The sequence below is a fragment of the Dromiciops gliroides genome, chromosome 4, assembly GCF_019393635.1.
Source record: "Dromiciops gliroides isolate mDroGli1 chromosome 4, mDroGli1.pri, whole genome shotgun sequence".
NCBI classification, from domain to species: Eukaryota; Metazoa; Chordata; class Mammalia; order Microbiotheria; family Microbiotheriidae; genus Dromiciops; species Dromiciops gliroides.
In genome coordinates this window covers 162,014,939-162,037,922 of record NC_057864.1, presented here as the reverse complement: position 1 = coordinate 162,037,922, position 22,984 = coordinate 162,014,939, and the positions used below count along the sequence as shown (strand labels likewise).

At 41.9% G+C, this 22,984-nt stretch overlaps 1 protein-coding gene across 1 annotated transcript; it reads right to left on the bottom strand.

Annotated features, from left to right (window-relative positions):
* Positions 1–9,688: 9,688 nt before the first annotated feature.
* On the bottom strand, positions 9,689–11,930 carry LOC122753064 (protein S100-A8-like). Its single transcript, XM_044000152.1, has 3 exons — positions 11,797–11,930; positions 10,612–10,774; positions 9,689–9,915 (listed from the first exon to the last, which is right to left on the bottom strand). Exons 2-3 carry the CDS (start codon positions 10,750–10,752, stop codon positions 9,775–9,777), a joined length of 282 nt encoding a protein of 93 aa, XP_043856087.1. The 5' UTR covers positions 10,753–10,774; positions 11,797–11,930; the 3' UTR covers positions 9,689–9,774.
* Positions 11,931–22,984: the final 11,054 nt, after the last annotated feature.

Here is a 22,984-nt window from a genome sequence, read left to right as displayed (position 1 = left end):
ATCTAGGCCCGACTCCCAGTCAATTTACCAGCTGTCTTGTTGCCCATATCATAAACCATGCCCTGGATGACTTAGCCCTTTCATCTCCAGAAACTCCTGTGTAGGGCCCTGAGCTCCTAAATGGTCTTCACCTCCATTGACCTCTACAATATATCTAGACCTTGCCCTAGTCATGCTTTACTTCACTCTCCAGACATTTTTTTTCTCCAGCTGCCCTACTAAGATGGATCTCCTCAGCACTCCAGCAAACGCCCCAGGTCTTACAGGATTTGAACCATAATGAAGTCAACTCTGTCACTTCTCCTGGAAAGAGGATGTCGATAAATTCCCCAGTGGCTCCATTCCTAGTCCTAAAGCTTTCCCAAACAGAGTTGTTACTGTTTGTCCTTTGTTCTCAAAGAGGACCGTGATATCAGGGTGATGTCATGACTTGCAGGGAATTGGATTTAAGTGAGGGAGGGCTGTGCAAAATCACCAATCTCCCTCTCTCCTCCAGAGCCATCTGGGTCCAGTAACAAGATATACATCAAGATGACTGGAGATGGCCCTGGATGTTTAAAGCAATTGGGGTTAAGTGACTTGCCCAGGGGTCACACAGCTATTAAGTGTCTGGGGTGAGATTTGAACTCAGGTCCTCTTGATTCCAGGACCAGTGCTCTATCCACTGGCCTACCTAGCTGCCCCATTCCCAAACAGAATATCCCTCCATTGCCACCACAACTCTTATATATTGTCTTCCTCAATAGAATGTAAGCTCTTTGAGGTCAGGGCCTCTCTTTGCTTTTGTGTTTGTATCCCTAGCACTAAACATAGCACTTAGTACATAAAAAAGTGCTTAATAAATGGTTTCCATTCATTCAGGTAAAGGGGAAGAAAAAATCAAAGATAACTCCAAAGTTGCAAAACCCGGGTGACTTAGTGAGTGATGGTGCCACAAACAGAAATAGAAACAACAGAGAGCAGATCAGATTTAAAACGGTAAACCATGGGGTAAAAAGACAAGGAAAGGGGGCAGCTAGGTGGTGCAGTGGATCAAGCATGAGCCCTGGATTCAAGAGGACCTGAGTTCAAATCTGCCCTCAGGCACTTGACACTTACTAACTGTGTGACCCCAGGCAGGTCACTTAACCCTCGTTGCCCTGAAAAGAAAAAAAAGACAAGGAAAGCTAGGGGTATGGGCATAGGAATCCTAAGAATGGCAGCACCTTCCAGACCACTGGTCCTGTTTCTAGCCCATTCTTCATAGACATTATCTAGAGGAGCAATGTATGGAGATAAAGAGCCAGCCTTCCTCACCAACTGCCACACACAGGCTAGGCAAACTAGCCTGGGCGAAGCAGTAAGGGACCCTGTGGAAGAGAGCAAACAACATGTGCCAGGCAAACCAAACCACCATCTAGACTACCAACTCCCCTCAGAACCTGATGGAGACAGCCTGGGACCCTGTACCCAAGAATCCTGAGAGTGGCAATGCTTCTAAGCCAGAGTCCACAGCCATCCTTTGAAATAGCAACTCTTAACAGAGATCCAGCCTGGCAAGTGTTCCTACAGAGACTACAGCCACAACTACTAGAGACCCAAAAAGGAAAATTCTTGCCACCAAACTCACTGACACTATCAAATGGTTCAGCATCAGAAACCAATATGATTTTTATCAATGGAAATGAGAATAAGACAAAATATTACCATTTACTTTGCCATTGCACCCCAAGGGCCACAGTGTGTTTCCAATGGCTTACAGCTGAAGCTTTCCGTGTGTGTTGTCTCTCTCGTTAGAATGTGAGCTCCTTGAGAGCAGGGACTGTCTTTTCTATTTGCAACTAATGATTCATTTTGTTCATTCATTCAGAAAGGGGAACATGTACTGGGGAAATGGGAATGGGTCAAGGGACCAAAAAGTGAAAAGTCAATTTAGTGTGAATGAAAGAATGGGAAAGGGAGGATAGAAGCCTGTAGTTGAAAATTAGAATTTCAGGGACAGCTAGGTGGTGCAGTGGATAAGGCACCAGCCCTGGATTCAGGAAGACCTGAGTTTAAATCCGGCCTCAGGCACTTGACACTTACTAGCTGTGTGACCCTGGGCAAGTAACCTAACCCTCTTTGCCCTACAAGAAAGAAAGAAAGAAAGAAAGAAAGAAAGAAAGAAAGAAAGAAAGAAAGAAAGAAAGAAAGAAAGAAAGAAAGGAAGGAAGGAAGGAAGGAAGGAAGGAAGGAAGGAAGGAAGGAAGGAAGGAAGGAAGGAAGGAAGGAAGGAAGGAAGAAAGAAAGAAAGAAAGAAAGAAAGAAAGAAAGAAAGAAAGAAAGAAAGAAAGAAAGAAAGAAAGAAAGAAAGAAAGGTAGAATTTCAGAGTTTCTCTCCCCATCTGGGGATGGAGAAGCCAAGAGGGGTGGGTTTCTAAGAGATGTTGATGTCTGAAAAGAGATCATGACAGTGTGTGAATGAAATGGGAGTTGAAGAGGTTGAGGAGTTGTGAATACTGAATTCCCTTAGGATGATATGGGTTGAGGTTGAAAGGAAGACCATGATCCAGGCAATGAAGTAGTATGCATAGCTAGTTACTGAGAGAGTTGAAAGATGACCTACGTGTCAGATGACAGCAACAAATTTGGGGAAAATATCATATAGACCTCAAAAGAGGAAAGATCATTGAGGGATGATGGCAAAGGAATAGTTTGGAAGTCATGGTGAGAACAAGGAGTATTTCCGTACATCCTCATGGCCCTGTAGAGGGCACAGTCAAATGAGTAATCATTACTTGTAAGGGGTTTGTAAGAAATGTAGTGTTCTTGATGGGAAGGAGGAAGAGAAGGAGGAGGAGGAGAAGGAGAAGAAGAAGAAAAAGAAGAAGAAGAAGAAGAAGAAGAAGAAGAAGAAGAAGAAGAAGAAGAAGAAGAAGAAGAAGAAGAAGAAGAAGAAGAAGAAGAAAGAATTTATATAGTTCTGTCAAAAAGTACATGACAGGCAGAGTACAAGATGGCAGATGACTGGAAACAGGAATGGGCCAAATTATTGAGGGCTTTAAGAACCAGAGGATTTTATATTTGATCCTAGAAGCAACAGGGGATCCCTAAAGTTGATTGAATGGAGAAATGATATTGTCAGATCACTCTCACAGCTAAGTAGAAGACAGTAGACCCCACCCTATCACTCAGAACTATGCAGCCCCCAAGATTCTGAAATCTGAAATTCCCCTCTCTGACCACAACCTCCTGTCCTTCCACACATCCCAATCTCTTATGCCCATGGAAGTTAATCAACTTCAATGTGACTTCTGGTTCTTCTCTTCCTCCCTATTCTCCCAGTCCCTAATCCAAATTCAGATTCCCTTTGCCTCCCTAACCTCTAATAATCACATGCTTAATCACTTTGGTGATTCACTACCAAATTGTAACCCAAGGAGTGGTTCTGATGTTTCAGACCTGTGAACTTCCTTTTGCCTTGAAATCGACCTGACTACCTTGCTTAAGCATGTTTCCTCAATCCCCTCCTTAACCCAAACCTAAAATCACAGAACTTTAGGCCTAAAGAATACCTCAGATGTTATCTAGTCTAACCACCTGATAGTACAGAGGAGGAAACTGGAGTCTGAAAAGGGGAAGTAACTTACCCCAAATCACAAAGTGGTTTAGGGGCAGAGATTTCCTGGTTCCCAGCTAGCTCAGTGGTCTATGATCTGTTTCTCCTGAATAAATGATAAAGGAAAATAGGGGATTGGGATAGGGTTTGTAACTTCATCCCATGAATACAGAGTTATTGGGTCTTGATATTTACTAGTTGTGTACTCTGGAAGCACTCTGGACAACTCTTTAAGATTATAAGCTATAGGGGGGTGGCTAGGTGGTGCAGTGGATAAAATACCGGCCTTGGATTCAGGAGGACCTGAGTTCAAATCCGGCCTCAGACACTTGACACTTGCTAGCTGTGTGACCCTGGGCAAGTCACTTAACCCTCATTGCCCCACGAAAGAAAGGAAGGAAGGAAGGAAGGAAGAGAGAGAGAGAGAGAGAGAGAGAGAGAGAGAGAGAGAGAGAGAGAGAGAGAAAGAAAGAAAGAAAGAAAGAAAGAAAGAAAGAAAGAAAGAAAGAAAGAAAGAAAGAAAGAAAGAAAGAAAGAAAGAAAGAAAGAAAGAAAGAAAGAAAAGAAAGGAAGAAAGAAACAACAGAGGTTATAAGAGAATGGGTGAGGTGGCAAAGGGAGAGATTGAAACAGAGGTAAAGAAAGAAAGAAATCTCAATTCCCTGGTAGGAGGGAGTACCACTGAAGAACACCTTTTTGGAAGGAGAGAGATTTTCTATAACACAAGATGGGAACCTTTCAGTCGGTATAGTCTTCAGGAACTCACTTCTCAGTTAGTGCTCAAGAAGACCACTACCTCTGAGATGGTGTTATGCCTCCATGGACAGCATCCTGCCTCAGAAGCAGGGGAATCAGAACTCCTGAGTCAGCCAACATCCAGAAAGGTGGAAGGGCATAAACTCAGAGTAAAGATTGCATGGTAAATGGTGGGGAATGATCTTGGAAGAAAATGCAAGAGATGAAAATGAACCACACAATAGGGGACACAGGAAAATTTCCATCATGGGACAATACTTTTATTCTCTCTATCTACTTCAGGAATTGCTTCCAAGAGTAAGGCAAACAAACAAACAAAAACGGAGTGAGGGGGGATATAGAAATTGTTTAGAAAATGCAATTCCATGTGGAATACAGTCAAAAGAAGAAATAAATTACTATAAGGATCAAAAAATCTAAGAATAAAAATTTAAAATAGAAAGGCAACTGAATTAATGGAGAATAAGGGAAATTGGGGTGTTGTTTTTTTAAGTTTCAGAAAATAAGATAAATCTAACAAAAGAACTTGAAAGGGAAGAAGAGGGGGATTTTAGTTTATTTAACAGAGAAAATATAGGGGAAAGCCCTTGACCCCTAGAGCCCACATCCAAGCAGGATCAGAGATCCTAAGGTCTCCCTCCAGTGATTCATCCCTGAAGGTGATCTATAAAGCCAAAATCATGTGAGAGGGCTGTAGAGTAACCACAAACTTTTTTGCTCTTTTCCCTAAGCATTCTTCCTCTGTTTAAGGATGAGTACCACCACCTTCAGACTTAAGCTCCTGGGGTCCTGATATGAGAGAACAACTAGCATCTGACTTTTCTTAGATCACCTAAGCCCAATAGCTCATTTTATAATTAACTGAGACCCAGGGAGGTAAAATAACTGTCACTCAGGTAACAAGTAGCAGAGCCATATTTCAAACCCAAGCCCTCTGATTCCATATCCTGGGCACTGTACATTATACAATTATCTAGTACAATAGTTTCATATTTTAGAGTGTGTAATTTAAGATTCTAAATGTGGATGGTGGAGCTTTCCTATAGTAAGTCTCCAGTAGGTGGCATCATTCCAATCATTACAAGAGGTAACAAGAGATGATCCAGCCCAGTCATTCCAAAGTAGTTTTTTTTTTTCCATCCTGAACAAGCCATTTACATATGATCGACTTCCTGATTCCTGGACCATTCTCTACATCTCTAAGGTCATAAATATCCTAGTTGAATTTGGAAGCCAAAAATTGACTGAGCAATTGTCATTCCATTCCAGGCAAACTGCCTATGAAGCACAGAAAAATGAAGGAACCAGGGGCTAGCTCAGTCCATGGGCCATGTCCTCCTCTCTGATCTCATCCATTGCATGAGGTTTTTTAATGAAATACCTATTTCCCAATATTCCCCTCCTTTCTTCCTCTTTTGGTGGAACAAGTAAACAGGAAACCAGTGCTCCCTATTACCTCCCCCCACTGTCTTACATTTTAATAAGGGCCTCTGACAGATGAAAAACTTTAATAATATAAATGAATGAATGAGTGGTAGAATGTAAAGAGTGGTCCTGGTATTTTAACCAGGGCCCTGGAAAGTGATCTTCTACTCTGCCCTGGTACAAATTCAGTCCTAGAGAAGGGGCTGGTTTAACTGCAACTAACAAACTTTCAAATAGTTAAAGTGATTCCCCAAACCCACTGAGTCCAAATCTCATGTGTGTCATTTCAGGAGCTCCTTGGGAGGGAAGGGAAGGAAGCAAGCATCTACTCTTGTAGACAGCCAGTTGGCATAGTGAACAAAGCAGGGTCTGGAGCCAGGAGGAATTGACTTGAAATCTGGCTTCATACATTCACTACTCTGACTTAGCTAGTCACTTAACCTCTGTTTGCTTCAGTTTCGTCATCTGTAAAATGGGGATAATAATAACACCACCCTCCCAGTGTTATTATAAGGCTCAAATGAGATAAGAATTAAAGCACTTAGCACAGTGCCTGGCACAGAGGAAGTGCTATATAAATATTAGCTGCTGCTGCTGTTGTTACTATCTGCCAGGCACTGTGCTGAGTACTTTACAAATATTATTTCATTTGAGCCTTACAACAACCTGGGGTGGGGGGAGGAGGGGCTATTATTATAGTTGAGGAAACTGAGGCAGATCTTGAGATTAAGCAACTTGTCCAGGATCACACAGCTAGTGTCTGAGACTGGATTTGAACTCGGGTCTTCCTGACTCTATGTCCTTGTCCTTGGGGACAAGGGATATGGAATCAAAGACTCTCAGAGATATAAGGGAACCTAGAGGCTATCTAATCCCACAAGATTAGATTGAGCAGGATTGAACAGGAATCCCCTCTGTCAGATTCCTGTTTGCTAGTCAACCAGCCTCTATTTGAAGATGCCCAGTTCTGGACAACACACTGCTCCCCCTCTCCAGCAACCCATTCTACTTTGGAGCAGCTCTCATTGTTGGGAAGGTTTTTTTTTTCCAAAATCAAACCTAAATCTGCCTTTCTGCAGTTTCTATCTTTTCCTTCCAATTCTGCCCTGTGAAGACAAGCAGGTGTTGCCACTTTTCACTGAGGGGGGTGGGGGGGGGGTTCTATTCCAGGCTGGGTAGCAAGGCAGAGCCTCTATGCTTTGCAGACCAGAGGTTTATTCTAGACAATAAATGAGGTGGAGTGGAATTAATCAAAAAAAGACAGAATGATTCCAGCGCTCCAAACTAGAAAGGCAACCAGCTGATGGAGAAAAGCTAGGCAGGGTGAAATGCTTTCTGAAAAGGACTAATACTTAAGCAAAGTGGAGCTTACTCAGTATGGGAAGATGATGAGCCTGTAATTTCTTCCAGTGCTTCGAGGACCTGAGTTGTCACCAGCGCAAGCATTCCCTCCACCAAAGCAAATCACCATCCCCTTCCCATTTTAGTAGACAGACATAATGAAGTGCTCTGGTTGAAAATAATATCACCTAGGGCAGCTAAGTGGTGCAGTGGATAAAGCACAGGCCCTGGATTCAGGAGGGCCTGAGTTCAAATCCGACCTCAGACACTTGACACTTACTAGCTGTGTGACCCTGAGCAAGTCACTTAATCCTCATTGCTCCTCCCCCTTCCCCAACCCCCGCAAAAAGAAAAAAAGGGAAAAAAATCAATGGGAAAATATTTGGGAAAAAAAAAGAAAATAATATCACCTAGTCATCAACCTACTGGTGATGAGCCTCTCCAGACTTGGTTAGACTGGTCCTTGGAGGATAATCACACAGCCCATTGCCTGGCCAGTATCTGAATGTAGTTCAGCTTGATCAGACCTTCCAGAGTTTCCAGAATTCAAGAGCCCAGGGTCTCCTGCCCTCCATGCTGGGCCCTCCATGATGGGACATTGTAGGAGGCTTTAGTGAAGGACTCCTGACTTACTCCTAGATAACATAAACCCTGAAATTTCATTTAAGGGTAGTGATTAGTGATGTAGTTATGTGTGTGTGTGTGTGTGTGTGTGTGTGTGTGTAGTTTTATATATATATATATATATATATATATATATATATATATATATATATATATACCCCCACATAGGTCATTTAAATGTATTAAATCCAGTTCAAGAGTGACCTAGATAGATATCACTGGAATCTACACACTCCTCTCCAAGGAAGACTGGAATTTCCACCTCTAAGGAAACAGGAGAAGGGTCTTGCCTGAGCACTTGCTCTTTCCCTTGTCTATCTGCAAAGGGGGTAAATGACTAGAATTAACCCCTTCAACTATCTCAACTATATTCTAGTCTAAGGGGTATGAGTTTAAGTTCAGAAGAAAAATCTACTTTCTCTGATTTCTATTTTCTCTTTATTTGGTTAAATGGATTTACTAGCTAGCTGTTATGTGTGAGGGTCTTTTGTATAATCAAGGTTTGGTGGGAAGCAGCTAAACTAGTAAATGTAAGCTGAGGGATGCATTCTCTCTTAAGATCAACCAGGAAAGTAGATTTTCTTCTCAAAGATTCTTAGGTTCAGGATCCCTGGAGTATCTTCAGTGTACTTGTCTCTCCATTGAAAAGGGGTTTTTTTTACCCCAATTCAATAAATCCCTTACACAGGTAATCCCATCCCCCAGGCAACCTTATCCCCCACTCCTACCCCTCACCCTCTACCTTCTCTCCACCAGTCAGGAGTCAAATCTCCTTCCACATGGGTAGCAGGATACAAAATGCTCCAAACTTGGTTGGAAACTAGATTACCCATACATAAAGACTTCATGTTCAATGATATTTTGGATTCTTTTTTCTAAGGAAATGTAGGGAGAATGGAGAGTCCAGGTTACCCCAGAAGGATCTGAAGGGAAAAGGTCTTGAATTCCAGGAGCTCAATCCAATCCTTATTGGTAGAAAAGAAGCCTTCTATTTGAGACAGTCCTGAGGGAAATCTTCCCACCTCTCAGGGATGTTAAGAGAATCACAGGAGATCAGTCAGTCAATCAGTCAACCAATAAGAATTTATTAAGTACCTACTATGAGCTAAGCATTGGGGATACCAAGCAAAAGTAAAATGCCCCTGCCCACAAGTAACAAACATCTATGTGAGGAAGTCAATCTATACCTAAATAGACATACATAAGATGGACATCAGATCATTTCAGGGGGAGAGCACCAACTGCTAGAGGGGGAGATCAGAGAATACTTCATGTAGACAGTGGCACTCAAACTGAGACTTGAAAGCAACTAGGAATTCTAAGAAGTGAGGAGAGAATGAATGCTAGGCATGGAGGATTCCCAGTACAAAGACATGGAAAGGAGAAATGGAAGGCCATATATGAGAAATAGTAAGAAGACCAAGTCTCCTTTTTTTTCCCTGCCTCTCTGTATGGTTCTCATTATAGACCTGCGTATGCACCTATCAGTACAACCAACTCCATGAAGGCTCATGTCTTGTCTAAACTTTGTCATTCCCCTGTACAAAGTATGTGTTAATAAAGAGTTGCTCAATTGAATTGTCTAATTTATTGAAAGTTATACCTAAATCATTTAATCAGGATCCCAAAACTCAGCTTAGAGAGTGGCTCAGAGACACTGCTTTTCCTCCCATCACCCACTGAGGAACACTTAGTAAAGCATGGAATCATGGTATTAGTGGCCTGGGGAGCTACAAGAGACTTTGAGAATCCATCTGACACGTGAAAGTGATGAGAACATTGAGGAAAATCCAGACAAGGAAAAACAGAAATGAGGAATTTCATATGGGAGGTGAGGAGGGTTTATAATTGTCATTCTTGTAATTTCTCTAATGCCTGCTCCCCCAACTTCCTCTCCTCCCCCCACCTAGGACTCCTGCAGGAACTATTAGCCAGTCCCCAACAACTAAGGAAAGAGGCCAGGAGTGAATTGAGGTATCGGTCACTTTATTGCCCTATAGATACCCAACACCAGGTAGGTGCTCCCAATCACCACTGAAACAAAGATGCAGCTACTCATGGTGTGAATCATCATGGGCATCCACCATCAATCTGGTTGTAAAGAAGAGGTATTCCTCGAAGTTTATCATTGAATCTTTGTTGCTGTCCAACTCTTTCAACACGCTCTCCACAGTTTTAGGATCCCTTGGATTCTGTCGAAAATGAAGAGTCAAAGGTTAGGGTGGGGGGATTTAGATCAGGCTCCAGAGCCAGTGCTCTAGCATAAAGGAGGAACAAGGATTGAGTGAAGCCTATCTTGTTTAGACACTTTAGCCTCTCTTCCCTTTCCTTTATCCTGGGAGGAAACACGGTGGAGGGGAAAGGTGGTGAAGCTGGAGTCAGAGGTCTGGGGTTTGAAACCCAACTCTGCCATTTATTAACTAAAAAAGTCACTCAACCCCTCCTGACCTCAGTTTCCTCATCTACAAAACCGAAGGAGCTGCATTTCTAAGGTACCTTCCAACTCTGCATCTATGAATCTATAATCCCACCTTGCCTTCCCAAAGCCCCATTTCCAACATCTCCCCAGAGCCTAAAGTAGATAGTGGATCTAAATACTCCCATTTATTTTAAGTGTACAAACCCTAGCTGCCTATCTATGTAGGACAAAATACCAGGGAGAGCACACTCTCACAGACTCAGTAGTTTGGTCCCCTAACTTCCCCTTTGTGACATGAACTCTCTGTCAGGATTTGCCCTCCAGCCACCTGGTTAACCTGGGGGTTTCTGACACTCCCCCTTGCTTTAGACATCAGGGCCCTAGTCTAACGGACACTGTGCCCCTTCTAGCCCTTGTCCCTCCCTTCTCCTGCCCCAAATCAGGGAGTTCTTCACCCCACCCTCCTCACCTTCAGAAGCTCTGGACACTCCGTCTCTATGAGTTTCCGAAGCTTCTCCTTGCTCAGTGTGTGGTAATGACCATGCATCAGGGAGTACTTGTGGAAGACTTCCACCAGGCAATTAATAGCACCTTCCATTTTGGTCACCATCTTTGCAGAGATTTAGGTGTATCTGAAAGAAGGAGAAGAGTCCATTGACAGCTGAACCTTTTCAGGGGCTCAGGGAATTCTGGGGTCTGTGTCCTCAAGGATTAAGATAAATGGAACTGAGGCTAAATTCTACATTGTTGAGACCCCAACAAGACTGTTTAGCCTTCACTATAGCCAGGTAGCTAAGTGGAAAGCCTGCTCAGCATGGGATGGGAAGAGATAGGATGTGATGAGATAAGCCCCTGGACCAACATATAGAAGATTTGTATTCAAACCATAACTCTAAAAGCTGAATGACCTTGGACAAGTCCCTTCTCTCCTCTGAGCCTCAATTTCCTTATACATAAATTGATGAATTTTAAGTTAGATGATCTCTAAAGTCCTTTCCAAATCTGTGACTAATGAGATGGGACAGCCTTCTCACAGGAGGCAGGGCTATTAGGCAGTTTCCCAGGGCTCAGACAGCAGCTGTTTCCATGTACTGAAAAAAAAGGAGACTAAAAAAAAAATCCCTGAACCTCAGGGCACAGGCCTCATTGCTCTTTAAGGGATCTCTTCAACCCTACTGAATTATTAATATAAAATCCCAATTATTCAACTCCCTTAGTGAGGTGACCAAGCCTAGGTGCACCAAGCCAATCGAACTAGAAAGAAACCTAGCATGTCTAACTCTCCAGGGGGTTACTTCAGGGCTACAGTCTAAAGAAAGCTGAGGATAGGGAAGTACCCAGCATTTCCAGCCTTGTGGGTTATCCAGGTTTCTCTTCTGGTCTCTTGGTTCCCAAAGTAAATCTCCAAGAAAGAAATTAAAAGGAGTTGATTTTAAATCTCAGCTCTTCTACCTGCAGGACCTTAGACAAGTCAACCTCTCTGGGCCTCAGTTTTTCATATATAAAATGAAGAGGTTGGACAAGATGGCCCCTAAGGTCCTTCCCAGCTCTGAAACTGTAATCATCTGTGATGCTTTCCTCTCCTAGTCCCCTGCGTTCTCACTGCACTACACTACCGGCCCCACCTGGTCAGAACAGGGACAGCCACACTTACCTAGCTCTCCCTTAGAATGAAGAAGCGGACAGAAGATATAGGGAGAAGAGCATTCTCTCCCCTTTTATAGTCCCCAGGACTTCCCGGTGCCACCCATGCTGCTGTCTGAAAGTTGCTACAACCTCGCCCTGTTTCCCAACCTGGTGAATGTGTCAATTTCTGGTTAGAGTAAGGTTTTTCGGCCGGTGTAGGGTTGGGGGTGGGGAGGAAGGCAGAGGAACGGAACCCTGATCGACAGCATTACCTAGCTAGGAAAATCTGGGAAAGAGGGCTCAGGCTGGTTTGGTTTTGCTGACTGGAGTCTTGACATTCAAGTTAAGTCATTCAGTTCCTAAGGATACACAGTAAATGAGAATTTACCAAGGTAGAGATGTGTGATGTGCTAAATTACCAGATAAAGCCCCTTTCCACTGCTACAAAAATACAAACAAAACCGCTCCAGGGCTGACAGATTTAAACCCAGCAAACATCTGTCCAGACACCAGGAAGTGCTACAAAGCTTTGGTGCTGTAAAGCCCCGGGGGGGGGGGGGGGGTAGGGGGTGCTGCTGATAAATGTTCATAACAAAGGTAGGAATAAACAAGGCATTCCTGTCCAAAATAAAGACGGGAATAAAAAAGGATAAACCAGGAAAGTGAAGGTAATAACCTTTCCACCTTCCCTTAGTTTTTGGCCTGGCTTAAATTTATTTGCATGAAAAAAGCAGAGGATTGGTTTCAACCATTTCAGATAACAATTTGGGGGCAATGAACCATGTTTCCTCTCTGAGACACTGAGAGTTAAAAGGGAAACACTTAACCTTAGCTTCGTAGCAATCTGTCTGACTTTTGTCCCACAGCCCTTTGGGCTGAGTGTGTCGACTGTATGCTCTAAGACTAGAAAGGTGGAGTAGTACCAAAGTTAGAAGTCCTCGGATGCCAAGCATAGGAGTTCAAACTTTGCTTTCTCTTCAGAGAAGGAAAATATACACTATCACTGAGATTCACCCTCCCTGCAAAGATATCATTTAATTTTGCAGAAGAGAACTTGTCAGTCTTGCTCTTTTAATGCGTCAACACTTTCTGGCTGAGTGAGTGACCCTGAGAAAATCAATTAACCTCCCTCCAGCTCTGTTTCCTCACCCGTACAATGGGGGTAACAATAACTATCCCTCACAAGTTCAAACGAGATGATGGACTTAAAGCACTTCGCAAACCATGAAGTCAATGATTTTTGTAATTATCCTTGGGAAAAGTAGAGAGAGAACCGAACAAAAATGGGAAGGGGAGGAAACAAGCATTTATCACATCCCTACTATGTGCCAGACACTGTACTAAGTGCTTTACTTCATTTGATTCTAACAGCAGTTCTGTGAAATGGGTACTATTACCCTTATTTTACACTTGAGGAAACTGAGGCAGGCAGAAGTTACATGATTTGCCCCAGCCACACAGCTAATAAGGGTTTGAGGCCATATCTGAATTGAGGTCTTCCTAACTTCACCACCTGCGCTCTATGCAATGCGCCATCTAACGGATACATTTGGACCCCAAAATGCCCAAGGAATGTTCTTAGTAAAAACAACACTAAAAGCCAAGAATTGGGAAGGTCCATGGTTACCGGTTCAGGGAGTAGACCTCCATCAAAGCCAACTGTGTCAAGTGTGACAACAGGAAAACATTCAAGGTGGAACTTCCCGACCCCAGGTTGTTTACAGCAAAGACGGTCTGCCTTTATTTATTCAGAAGCTGCTTGTTAAAGGGAATATCATCCACATTCAAGCCACAAATGAGCTCTAGAAGAAGCACTGCTGATTCTTTACCCATCACCATCTGCCACCCTCATCATCCTGCAAAAGGAAGACTTTCCGTCTCTTCTTCCCAGAGATCTCTCCTCGAGGTTTTCTATTTCAGGATTGCCATGCCTTGTCAGAACCCCTGCTCTACCACCAGCATCCTCTTAGTTCAGGACAAAACAAGGCACTTCCAAGTCATCAGACTTTTAACACAAGGAAGTTGACTTTGTCCTAACACAACAAGGATGCAGTGACTTCTCTGGACTTAGACCCCTCTCATCTCTTCCAGGTTCCAGAGAGGAAGCTTTGTCTTCTTTTAGGTGAAGCTTCCCCCATATTGTGGTTAAATGACTTCCTTGGGGTCATACAGCTAGAAGGAAAGAAGATATCAGGGAAACATCGCTCCTATCACACACCTCTTAGGAGTGGGTCTGTGACCTTTGACTTTCTCAGTTATTCAGCTTATAACTAGCTCTTTATTTGGGGCTTGTGGTTAATGACCTGTCCTTTATCTCTGGACAAGCAGTAGGGAGTCACTAAAGGTATTTGAAAGGAGGTATGACAAGACCATTAAAAAACATAATGATTTAGAAAAAGGGAGAAAGCAGAGGAAGAAAAACTGATGGGAGCCTATTGCAAGTAGGAAAGTGGTGAGAATTGATGTGTGAGGTTTGAATTCAGAGATATTGGGGAGGAAGAATTAATAGGGCTTTACCACTGATTGGATGTGAGCGATGAGGGAGAGGAAAAAGTCAAAGAGAATCCCAAGATCTTTTTTGCAGTCAGAGGACCTGGGTGAATTGTGGGGCCCTTTAAATAGCTAGTTATCACCACTGGTAGAAATGATGAACTAAAAAATGTCTGGGGGCAGCTAGGTGGCGCAGTGGATAGAGCACCGGCCCTGGAGTCAGGAGTACCTGGGTTCAAATCTGGCCTCAGACACTTAACACTTACTAGCTGTGTGACCCTGGGCAAGTCACTTAACCCCAATTGCCTCACTAAAAAAGAAAAAAAAAAATGTCTGTACTCTTTCTGCCAAAGATCCCACAGATAGGCATATTAGAGGGCAAAGGTTATACCTATCAAAGAAGGTCAGAGACAGAAAGATCCTATATACAGTAAAAAATTCACAATAGCACTTGGTTTTGTTTTTTGTTGTTGGTTTTTGCAGGGCAATGAGGGTTAAGTGACTTGCCCAGGGTTACACAGCTAGTAAGTGTCAAGTTTCTGAGACCAGATTTGAACTCAGGTCTTCCTGAATCCAGGGCCGAGGGCCAGTGCTTTATCCACTTTGCCACCTAGCAGCCCTCACAATAGCACTTGTGTCAGCAGAGAACTGGAAACCAAGGAAGTACCTGTCAGTTTGGGAAAGTCTAAATCTGTGGGAAAGAATGTCATGAAGTATTACTATGATAGAATATGAAAGATATGAAAAATTCAGAGAAGAAATGAATATGAAATATATACGTAAGGTTATATCAACATAAATGAAAAGAAAAACATAATGTAACTTAATACCATGTAATTATAATGAACAAGTCAGGGCCTGGAGAAAAATTGGATAAAAGCACCTCCCTCCCTCCTCTGTAGAGGTGGGATATTAAATACTGGTGGGTATGAAATATACAGCATATACTAGTAGAGATGGCAATTGTGTTGGCTGGTATTGTCAAGTTACTTTTTTTCCTCTTTTTTAATCTTTGTTACAAAGGATGGCTCACTGAGTAAGGAGGAAGCATATATTTAAAAATAAATAGGGGGAAAAATAAAATTAAAAAAATAATAATAAAAAACAAAAATAAATAGGGAACAGCTAGGTGGCGCAGTGGATAAAGCACCGGCCCTGGATTCAAGAAGACCTGAGATCAAATCTAGCCTCAGATACTTGACATTTACTAGCTGTGCGACCCTGGGCAAGTCACTTAACCCTCATTGTCCCACACACACAAAAAATTAAAAATAAATATATTTTTTAAATGTGTAAAAATGAAAATTGATGATTAAAATAAGATAATAGCTGACTTTTATATTATTATATATTATATTATCATCACATATATGTGATCACTTGTGCCAGGAACTATGCTAAGTGCTTTACAAATATTATCTCATTTGATCCTCACAACAACCCTGGGAGATAGATGTTATTATTCTCCCCATCTTACAGATAAGGAAACTGAGACAAACATGTTAAGTGACTTGACCAATGTCATATGCCATAATACTAATAATATATTGCCCTCCCATAGAATTTTTATACTTTTCAAGGCACTTTCACATTCAAAAACTCAGACAGGCCACCCTCTATGAGAGATAGGCAAGGAACTGTTACCCCATTTGATAGATAAGGAGATTGAGGCCCAGGAAAGTGAACTTACTTTACGGTGTGCATTATGCCTTCCTTATTTCCATTAGGAGTAAGATCCCTAATTGGTTGGTGGCAATCTTTTTTTGTGTGTTTTTGGTGGGGCAATGAGGGTTAAGTGACTTGCCCAGAGTCATGCAGCTAGTAAGTGTCAAGTGTCTGAGGCCGGATTTGAACTCAGGTCCTCCTGAATCCAGGGCCAGTGCTTTATCCTCTGTGCCACCTAGCTGCCCTGTGAACTTACTTTAACAAGGTAATGAAGGTGATAAATAATATGATCTATAGAATCATAGCATTTCAGAACTAAAAGGGGCCTTAGAGATTATCTTGATCAACTTACTTTAAAGATGAGATCAAGTGACTAGTCAAAGGTGTCACAAAGAGATAAGATACAAAGATATTTATTGTGGTGGATTGGGTAGATTGGTTGTTGTTTTTTTTTATCTGACCCAAATATATAAGTCATATGCTTTAGGAAATACATAGAGAACCTACACTTTCTTGATCTTCCATGGGGAAGTACCATGTCCTGAGCTTCTCATTATTCTGCCCAATATCCCTAACATTTGGGAAACATGCCCAACCTGCTATGGATTGTGGGGGCAGAAAAGAGAGAAGGTGGGAGGACTATTCCTCCACTGGGTGTCCAGTCCCTTCTTGCCTTTCCATTTTGTCTGCGTCTTTAACTCAAATCAAGACGCTTTTATCAAGCACCTACAAGTACAGTACACTGTGCAAAGAGATGGGTACACAAGGAATCTGCTCATATAGTGAGCTCTGTGGGAACATGGGATGTGGCTATTTGGTGATTCTCTGAAATCTGTTCATTTGGGTGCAAAACCAGGTTCATGGAAGGCACTCATTAAAAAGAGAGGAAGGAGGAAGTGGATGGAGAAAAAGATAAGAAGGAAGAAGAGAAGGGTGACTGAGGATGATGAGAATGACAAGGAAGAAGACAAGGACTCATCCATTACAATTAGGATGCTGCCTCTTCAGACCAAACCTCCCCCTCCCTCACTCCATAGCATCCCCTGGGAGATCATTCAAATGTTTCCCTTAGACCATTTGCTGACCCCAAATTCTGATAATAAAAGTACCTTTTTCCACCCCAAAATAAAAGGAAATGGGTTTAAAGTACAAGAAGAGAGAGACTGAAGGAAGATACAAGGTAGGACTTTAGTGCTGTATGTTTCTGAGGAATCCCAACCAGGAGAAAGATTTCGTGGGACAGATGGCCTTGTCATTTTGTGATCTTGGGAAAAGTTCCTTCACTTCTCTGAGCCTCAGTTTCCTCATCTGTAAAATGAAGGGTTTGAACTCAATGGCCTCTGAAGTCTTATCTAGCTTATCTAGCTTAGATCTGTATGATTCAAGGAGAAGCTTCTGGGACAGCAAAGATGCCCTTGTCTGAGATGATGACTTGAGGTGACTTGTCAAGCACTAAGTTTCTTGTGTTGGGTAAGTAGGTTGGAGAATCTCTGGGTGTGTAATCAGAGATGGAGTAACCCAGAAGGAACAGGATGTCATTTGTGTTTCCACAACCAACTCAGCTGCAGGGCTAATGTCCCAATCTTTGTTTGGGCCTAATCTTCCCAACCTGACCCCAGGGCCTGAAGAAACCAAAACTGGGCGGTGTTTGCCTGGAAATCCCCACTGAGGAAAAGGAAGAAGAGTGAGCCTACTAGTCCTCCTTCCTGTGGATCCACACCCTGGAGCCCTGAAGGTATGTAAACAGACTCACTCATTCCTAGGGCTAAACCAAAAGAATAATTGAAGGCCCCCCCCCTTAAGTCTCTGCACATTGAGATGAAGGTGTTTTGTTAGCCCGAGTCACTCAGCTAAATACCACCCAGAGGACCTAGGCTAAGGTCAAATTTCCAACCTACTGACAGGGGTCTGACTTGTAGCTAGCAGAGATCTAAATGAGTCCAATTCCTGGTGATATTAATGGTATAATGGAAAGAGCATTGGCTTTGGAGTCAGAGGACCTGAGTCCATTTCCTGACTCTGTCACTTAATTTATGTGTTACCTTGAGCAAGGGAAGCTAGGTGGCACAGTGGATAGAGCAATGGTCCTGAATACAGGAGGACCTGAGTTCAAATGTCACCCATAGACACTTACCAGCTGTGTGACCCTGGGCAAATCACTTAACTCCAATTGCCTTAAATATCGGGGGCCATCTCCAGCCATACTGATGTATTTCTTGCCACTGGACCCAGAAGGCTCTGGAGGAAAAAGTGAGGTTGGTGACCTTGCACAGCCCTCTCTCACTTAAATCCACTATCCACTTCCCTGCAAGTCATGACATCACCCCAATGTCATGGTCCTCTTAGAAAACAAAGGACAAACAACAACAACAATACCTTGAGCAAGTCACTTCACATTTTGGGCCTCAGTTTCCTCATATGTAAAATGAGGAGATTGGAGTAGATGGCCTATAAGATCCCCTATGGCTCTGAATCTCGAACAAGGGAAACAATCCTAATTTACTATTTCAAGACTGATTTAGTTGTGCCACATTTCTTTTGTCTACACTGGCCAGATGAGAGTCATCTACTCCAATCCCTACCTGAGCAGAAATTCCCTCTAACCTCACTGGCAAGGGCTGAATCACCTTCAGTGATAAGGAATTCTACCATCTTAGAAAGCCATTCTAGCTTGAAGTAGCTCTGATTGTTTAGCAAGGTTTTTCCTTAATGTTAAGTCAAAATGTGCCTCTTTGAAACTTTCACCACTTTAGTTTTCACCTACTTCTGCCCTCTAGGAACAAGCAGAATAAATGGAAACCTTCTTCCATACGCCAGACCACCACCCTCTTCTTCCTCTAATACTTAGTATCTCTAATGGAAAAACAATATCAGTTCATTATATGCTTTCTCATTTTTCTTTTTTTCCTTTTTTTTTTTTGGGAGGCAATTGATTTGCCCAGGGTCACACAGCTAGTAAGTGTTAAGTGTCTGAGGCCAGATTCGAACTCAGGTACTCCTGAATCCAGGGCCGGTGCTTTATCCACTGCGCCATCTAGCTGCCCCCTGCTTTCTCATTTTTAGAGCCTTTTATTGAAATCAGACTTGGGTAAGAGGTATGAGAGAAGAGAAACTGATCAGTTCCTTGGGTCTTGAAAGATTTGAAAATGCTGTGGAAAGCATGGGAGTCCAGATTCAGTCCTTTTGCCCTAGTCTGGGACCATTGAGGCAATGCGCTGTATTGAACATAAGTTACAGGGAAATATTAGGACAAAGTAACAATGTGGTTTACTGGACTGAAATTTTGATTTGTAATCAAAGGGGCTTGGGTTCAAATCTCAGCTCTGCCCCTTACTACCTGTGTGGTCTTGGGCCAGTCCCTTCTCTTGGCCACGGGTTCCTCACATGTAAAATGAGGGAGCTGAACCAGCTGGTCTCTAAATCTTATGATCAGGATCTCCAAAGCTCCTAGCCTTATAGTCACCCACCAGAGCAAACCACAAAGACCTGTAAGTGCCACAGAGACACCCACCAGCACCACCCTCAAACCTGGATTACAAAAATCACCTCCTAGCCAGGGCCTCCAGCTTCTCCAAGGTCATTGAGAAGAAAAAATGGTACTGGAGCATACCAATAACAAGTGCTCTTTGGTTAATATGTCTATGTCTCTCCCGTGCCTAGGGCTGCTCTCCAGGGTGCTCAGTCCCACAACCACCAATCCTAGTCATCTCAGAGGAAGAGCCACCTTTTGGTGCCATCTACTGGTAAGGAGCAATTCTGCATTTAACTAGTCTAGTCCTCATAAAGCAAATTCAGTCTTTTCCTAGGACCACTGGAAGCTTTTTGAGTTTAATAGGATTTGTTGACAGTCATAGCCTTTGAGAACCTAGGATCACCTCCTTGTGTTGTGGCCACAGAATAGGATAAGTGAATATAATTTGTTTTGTTTTGTTTGGGTTTTTAAACTAGACCTCTGATTTCATTGGTCAAAGGAGTTCTTGGTGAATAAATCCCTTTACCAATAAAGATCAGTACCTGCTCCTGGGAAATAAATGCTTATTAATTGAAAAAAATGATAATTAAAAAGAGTTTATGACCAAACTAGTCATAGAGAGGATCACAGAGCCTAAATATGGATCATTTTTATTTCACAAAATTCAAATGTTTTGATACAAACAAAACCAATACAGTTAAAGTCAGAAGAGAAATAGTTAACTGGCAAAAATATTGCAACAGGTTTCTCTGATAAAGGACTTGTTTCCAAAATATGTAAAGAAGTGGTTCAAATTGTTAAAATGAGTCATTCTTTAATTAATAAATGATTAAATTATGTGAACAGGTTGTTTTCAAAGGAAGAAATACAAACTATCAACAACTATATGGGTGAAATGCTCCAAATAACTAATAAGTAGAAAATACAAATTAAAGCAACCATGAAATTCCCACCTCATACTCATCAGATTGCCAAATATGACAAAAAAAGGAAAGTGACCAATACTGGAGGAGCTTTGAGAGAAAAGGCATATTGATGTTGATAGAGCTGTGAATTAGTCTAAACATTCTAGAAAGCAACTTGGAACTATGCCTAAGAAGTTACTAAACTGTAACTCCATTTAGCCTATGACCTAACTATACCACTCCTGGGTCTACACTCCCAAATGATCAGAGAAACAAGAAAAGAATTCATATGTATAAAGATATTTTCGATGATGGCAAAGAACAAAAGAAGTGCCTATCAACTGGGAAATGGCTGCATAAATTTTGGTATATGAATATTACAGAATACTATTATACTATAAAAAATAATGAAAGGATGGCTTCAAGAAGACATATGAATGGATGCAGAGTGAAATGAGGAAAATCAAGAGAAAAATTACATAGTGACCATATTGTAAAGAAAATTATTTTTTCAATTTACAAAAAGCTATCTTCACTACTTTCCACCTCCCCTCATTAAAAAAGGAAGAAAAGGTGGGGGAGCAAAGCCCTTGTAACAAATATGTTTGTTTGTTTGTGTAAGGGCTAAAATCCTAGCTATACTATCTAAAATCTAATGAGTGGTCGCCAATAAATTATAAGCTTTAGCAAGAGTATTTAAGTGTTTAAGTATTTATTTAAAAGCATTAGGATCAGAGAGAAAGGTAAAAATCTAACTATTTCTAAGAGACCCCATCATCCGACCTGCCATGGCGAGGTCAGGAACAAAAAGGACCTCAATGCTTCCTGTGAAGCTGGGAACATCCCCCCACCACACACACACACACACACACACACACACACACACACACCTCCAAGCTAATTGGCTGACCCCCACCTTGTTACATATATGAACAAATATGCAGAATCAATTAAAATAGATTCCCACATTAGTCATGTCCAAAAAGAGATCTCATTCTGCCTCCTGAGTCCATCACATCTGTCAGAAGGTGCATAATATGCTTCATCATTGGCCCTCTGGAATCATGGTTGCTCATTGTGTTGATTGAAATTCTTAAGTCTTTCAAAGCCAATTGTTAATGGGAAAGACATTGGTGGGGGCTCTATAGTATTGGGAGTGAAGACCCACAGGGTTACCTCTAGAACTTGAGGTAATAGCTATTCACTAGGGATCCAACCTTCAAAAATTAGTTCCAGTTGAAGGAGTAGCCCAGAAGGGGTACTATGCTTTGGAAACTTCTCAGACATATTGAGTCTCCTATGCATTTGTAGGGCCTCACTGGAGAGATTCTTCATCCAGAAATCTCTTTATTGGGGAAAAAATAGCATATCTTCTTTTGTTTTAGACTGTAATTACAAAGTTGGCTTTCTGGTATATTTCCTGTACAACTCAGATCATCTCCTTTGAAATAATTTCTGTATAAGTGAATGTACTGATATTATATTTCTATACCCACTACCAATATGGAAGTGAATGGAGTTGAATGGATTTTAGAATACAGTGTCTCACCTAGCACATACAATGGGAGCTCATCCATATATTTTTCCTTTTTCTTTTAAACCAGCCTAGACTATTTGCCTTATTATGACATGAATCCAGATAATTTGTCTAATATTCTTAGGGAATATCAGACATTTGCCTGCTAGCCTAGAAACCCTAAACTGTCTCAAGTGCTTAATTCCTTCTGGGGGAGGGAAAAGGACACACACTTCTTTGAAACTTTCCTAAGGGTTTTTTTTTTCCTTTTTAACTTTCCCTGCTTGTCATAGAGAGCAGTAAGTTGTACCTCTAGTTTGATTCCCTATGTGTTTCAGGAAACCCAGAAAATACAGAGTCAAATTAGATCAAGTCAACTAGCATTCATCAAGGACTGTGATGTTTAAAATCTAAATGTGTGGTAACCTTAAATTAGCAGCTTTAGCACCAGTCTTTGGGCATTAAGCATTTATTAAAGCATACTAGGTATTAGAAAAAAGAGAACAGGGGCAGCTAGGTGGTGCAGTGGATAGAGCCCTGGAGTCAGGAGTTCCTGAGTTCAAATCCAGCCTCAGACACTTAACACTTACTAGTTGTGTGACCCTGGGCAAGTTACTTAACCCCAATTGCCTCACTTAAAAAAGAAAGAAAGAAAGAAAGAAAGAAAGAAAGAAAGAAAGAAAGAAAGAAAGAAAGAAAGAAAGAAAGAAAGAAAGAAAGAAAGAAAAAAAAGAGAACACATGGAGTTCAGAAAGTTTAAAAAAAGGCCTATCTAGCCTAGAGTTTCAATCTGGTCTGGTTCTTCCTCAAGTCCTCCACCAGGAGCCTACCTCAACCACAAACTGCTTCAGCAAACTGAGTGTAGAAGCTTTTTATAGGTCCAGAGGAGAGATGGTCCTTTCATACTGCTTCAAGCTGATTGGTTAGTATCATCCAAATCCATTGGTTCACTGGATTTGAAGGTGGTCTGAGTTGAGTTTAAAGTCCTTAGCTTCTGAGAACAATACCTACTTAAGGGCTGGCCAGGTGTGGTTACAATCTAATTAACTTGAAGTAGGCTCATCAACAAAGTCAATCACTCTCACTTAATTCAATCAGTTTAGATTAATCTCCAGGTGGGGCCTTTGAGTATCTGCCAAATGTTATTATTTTCTCACAGGACCTACTA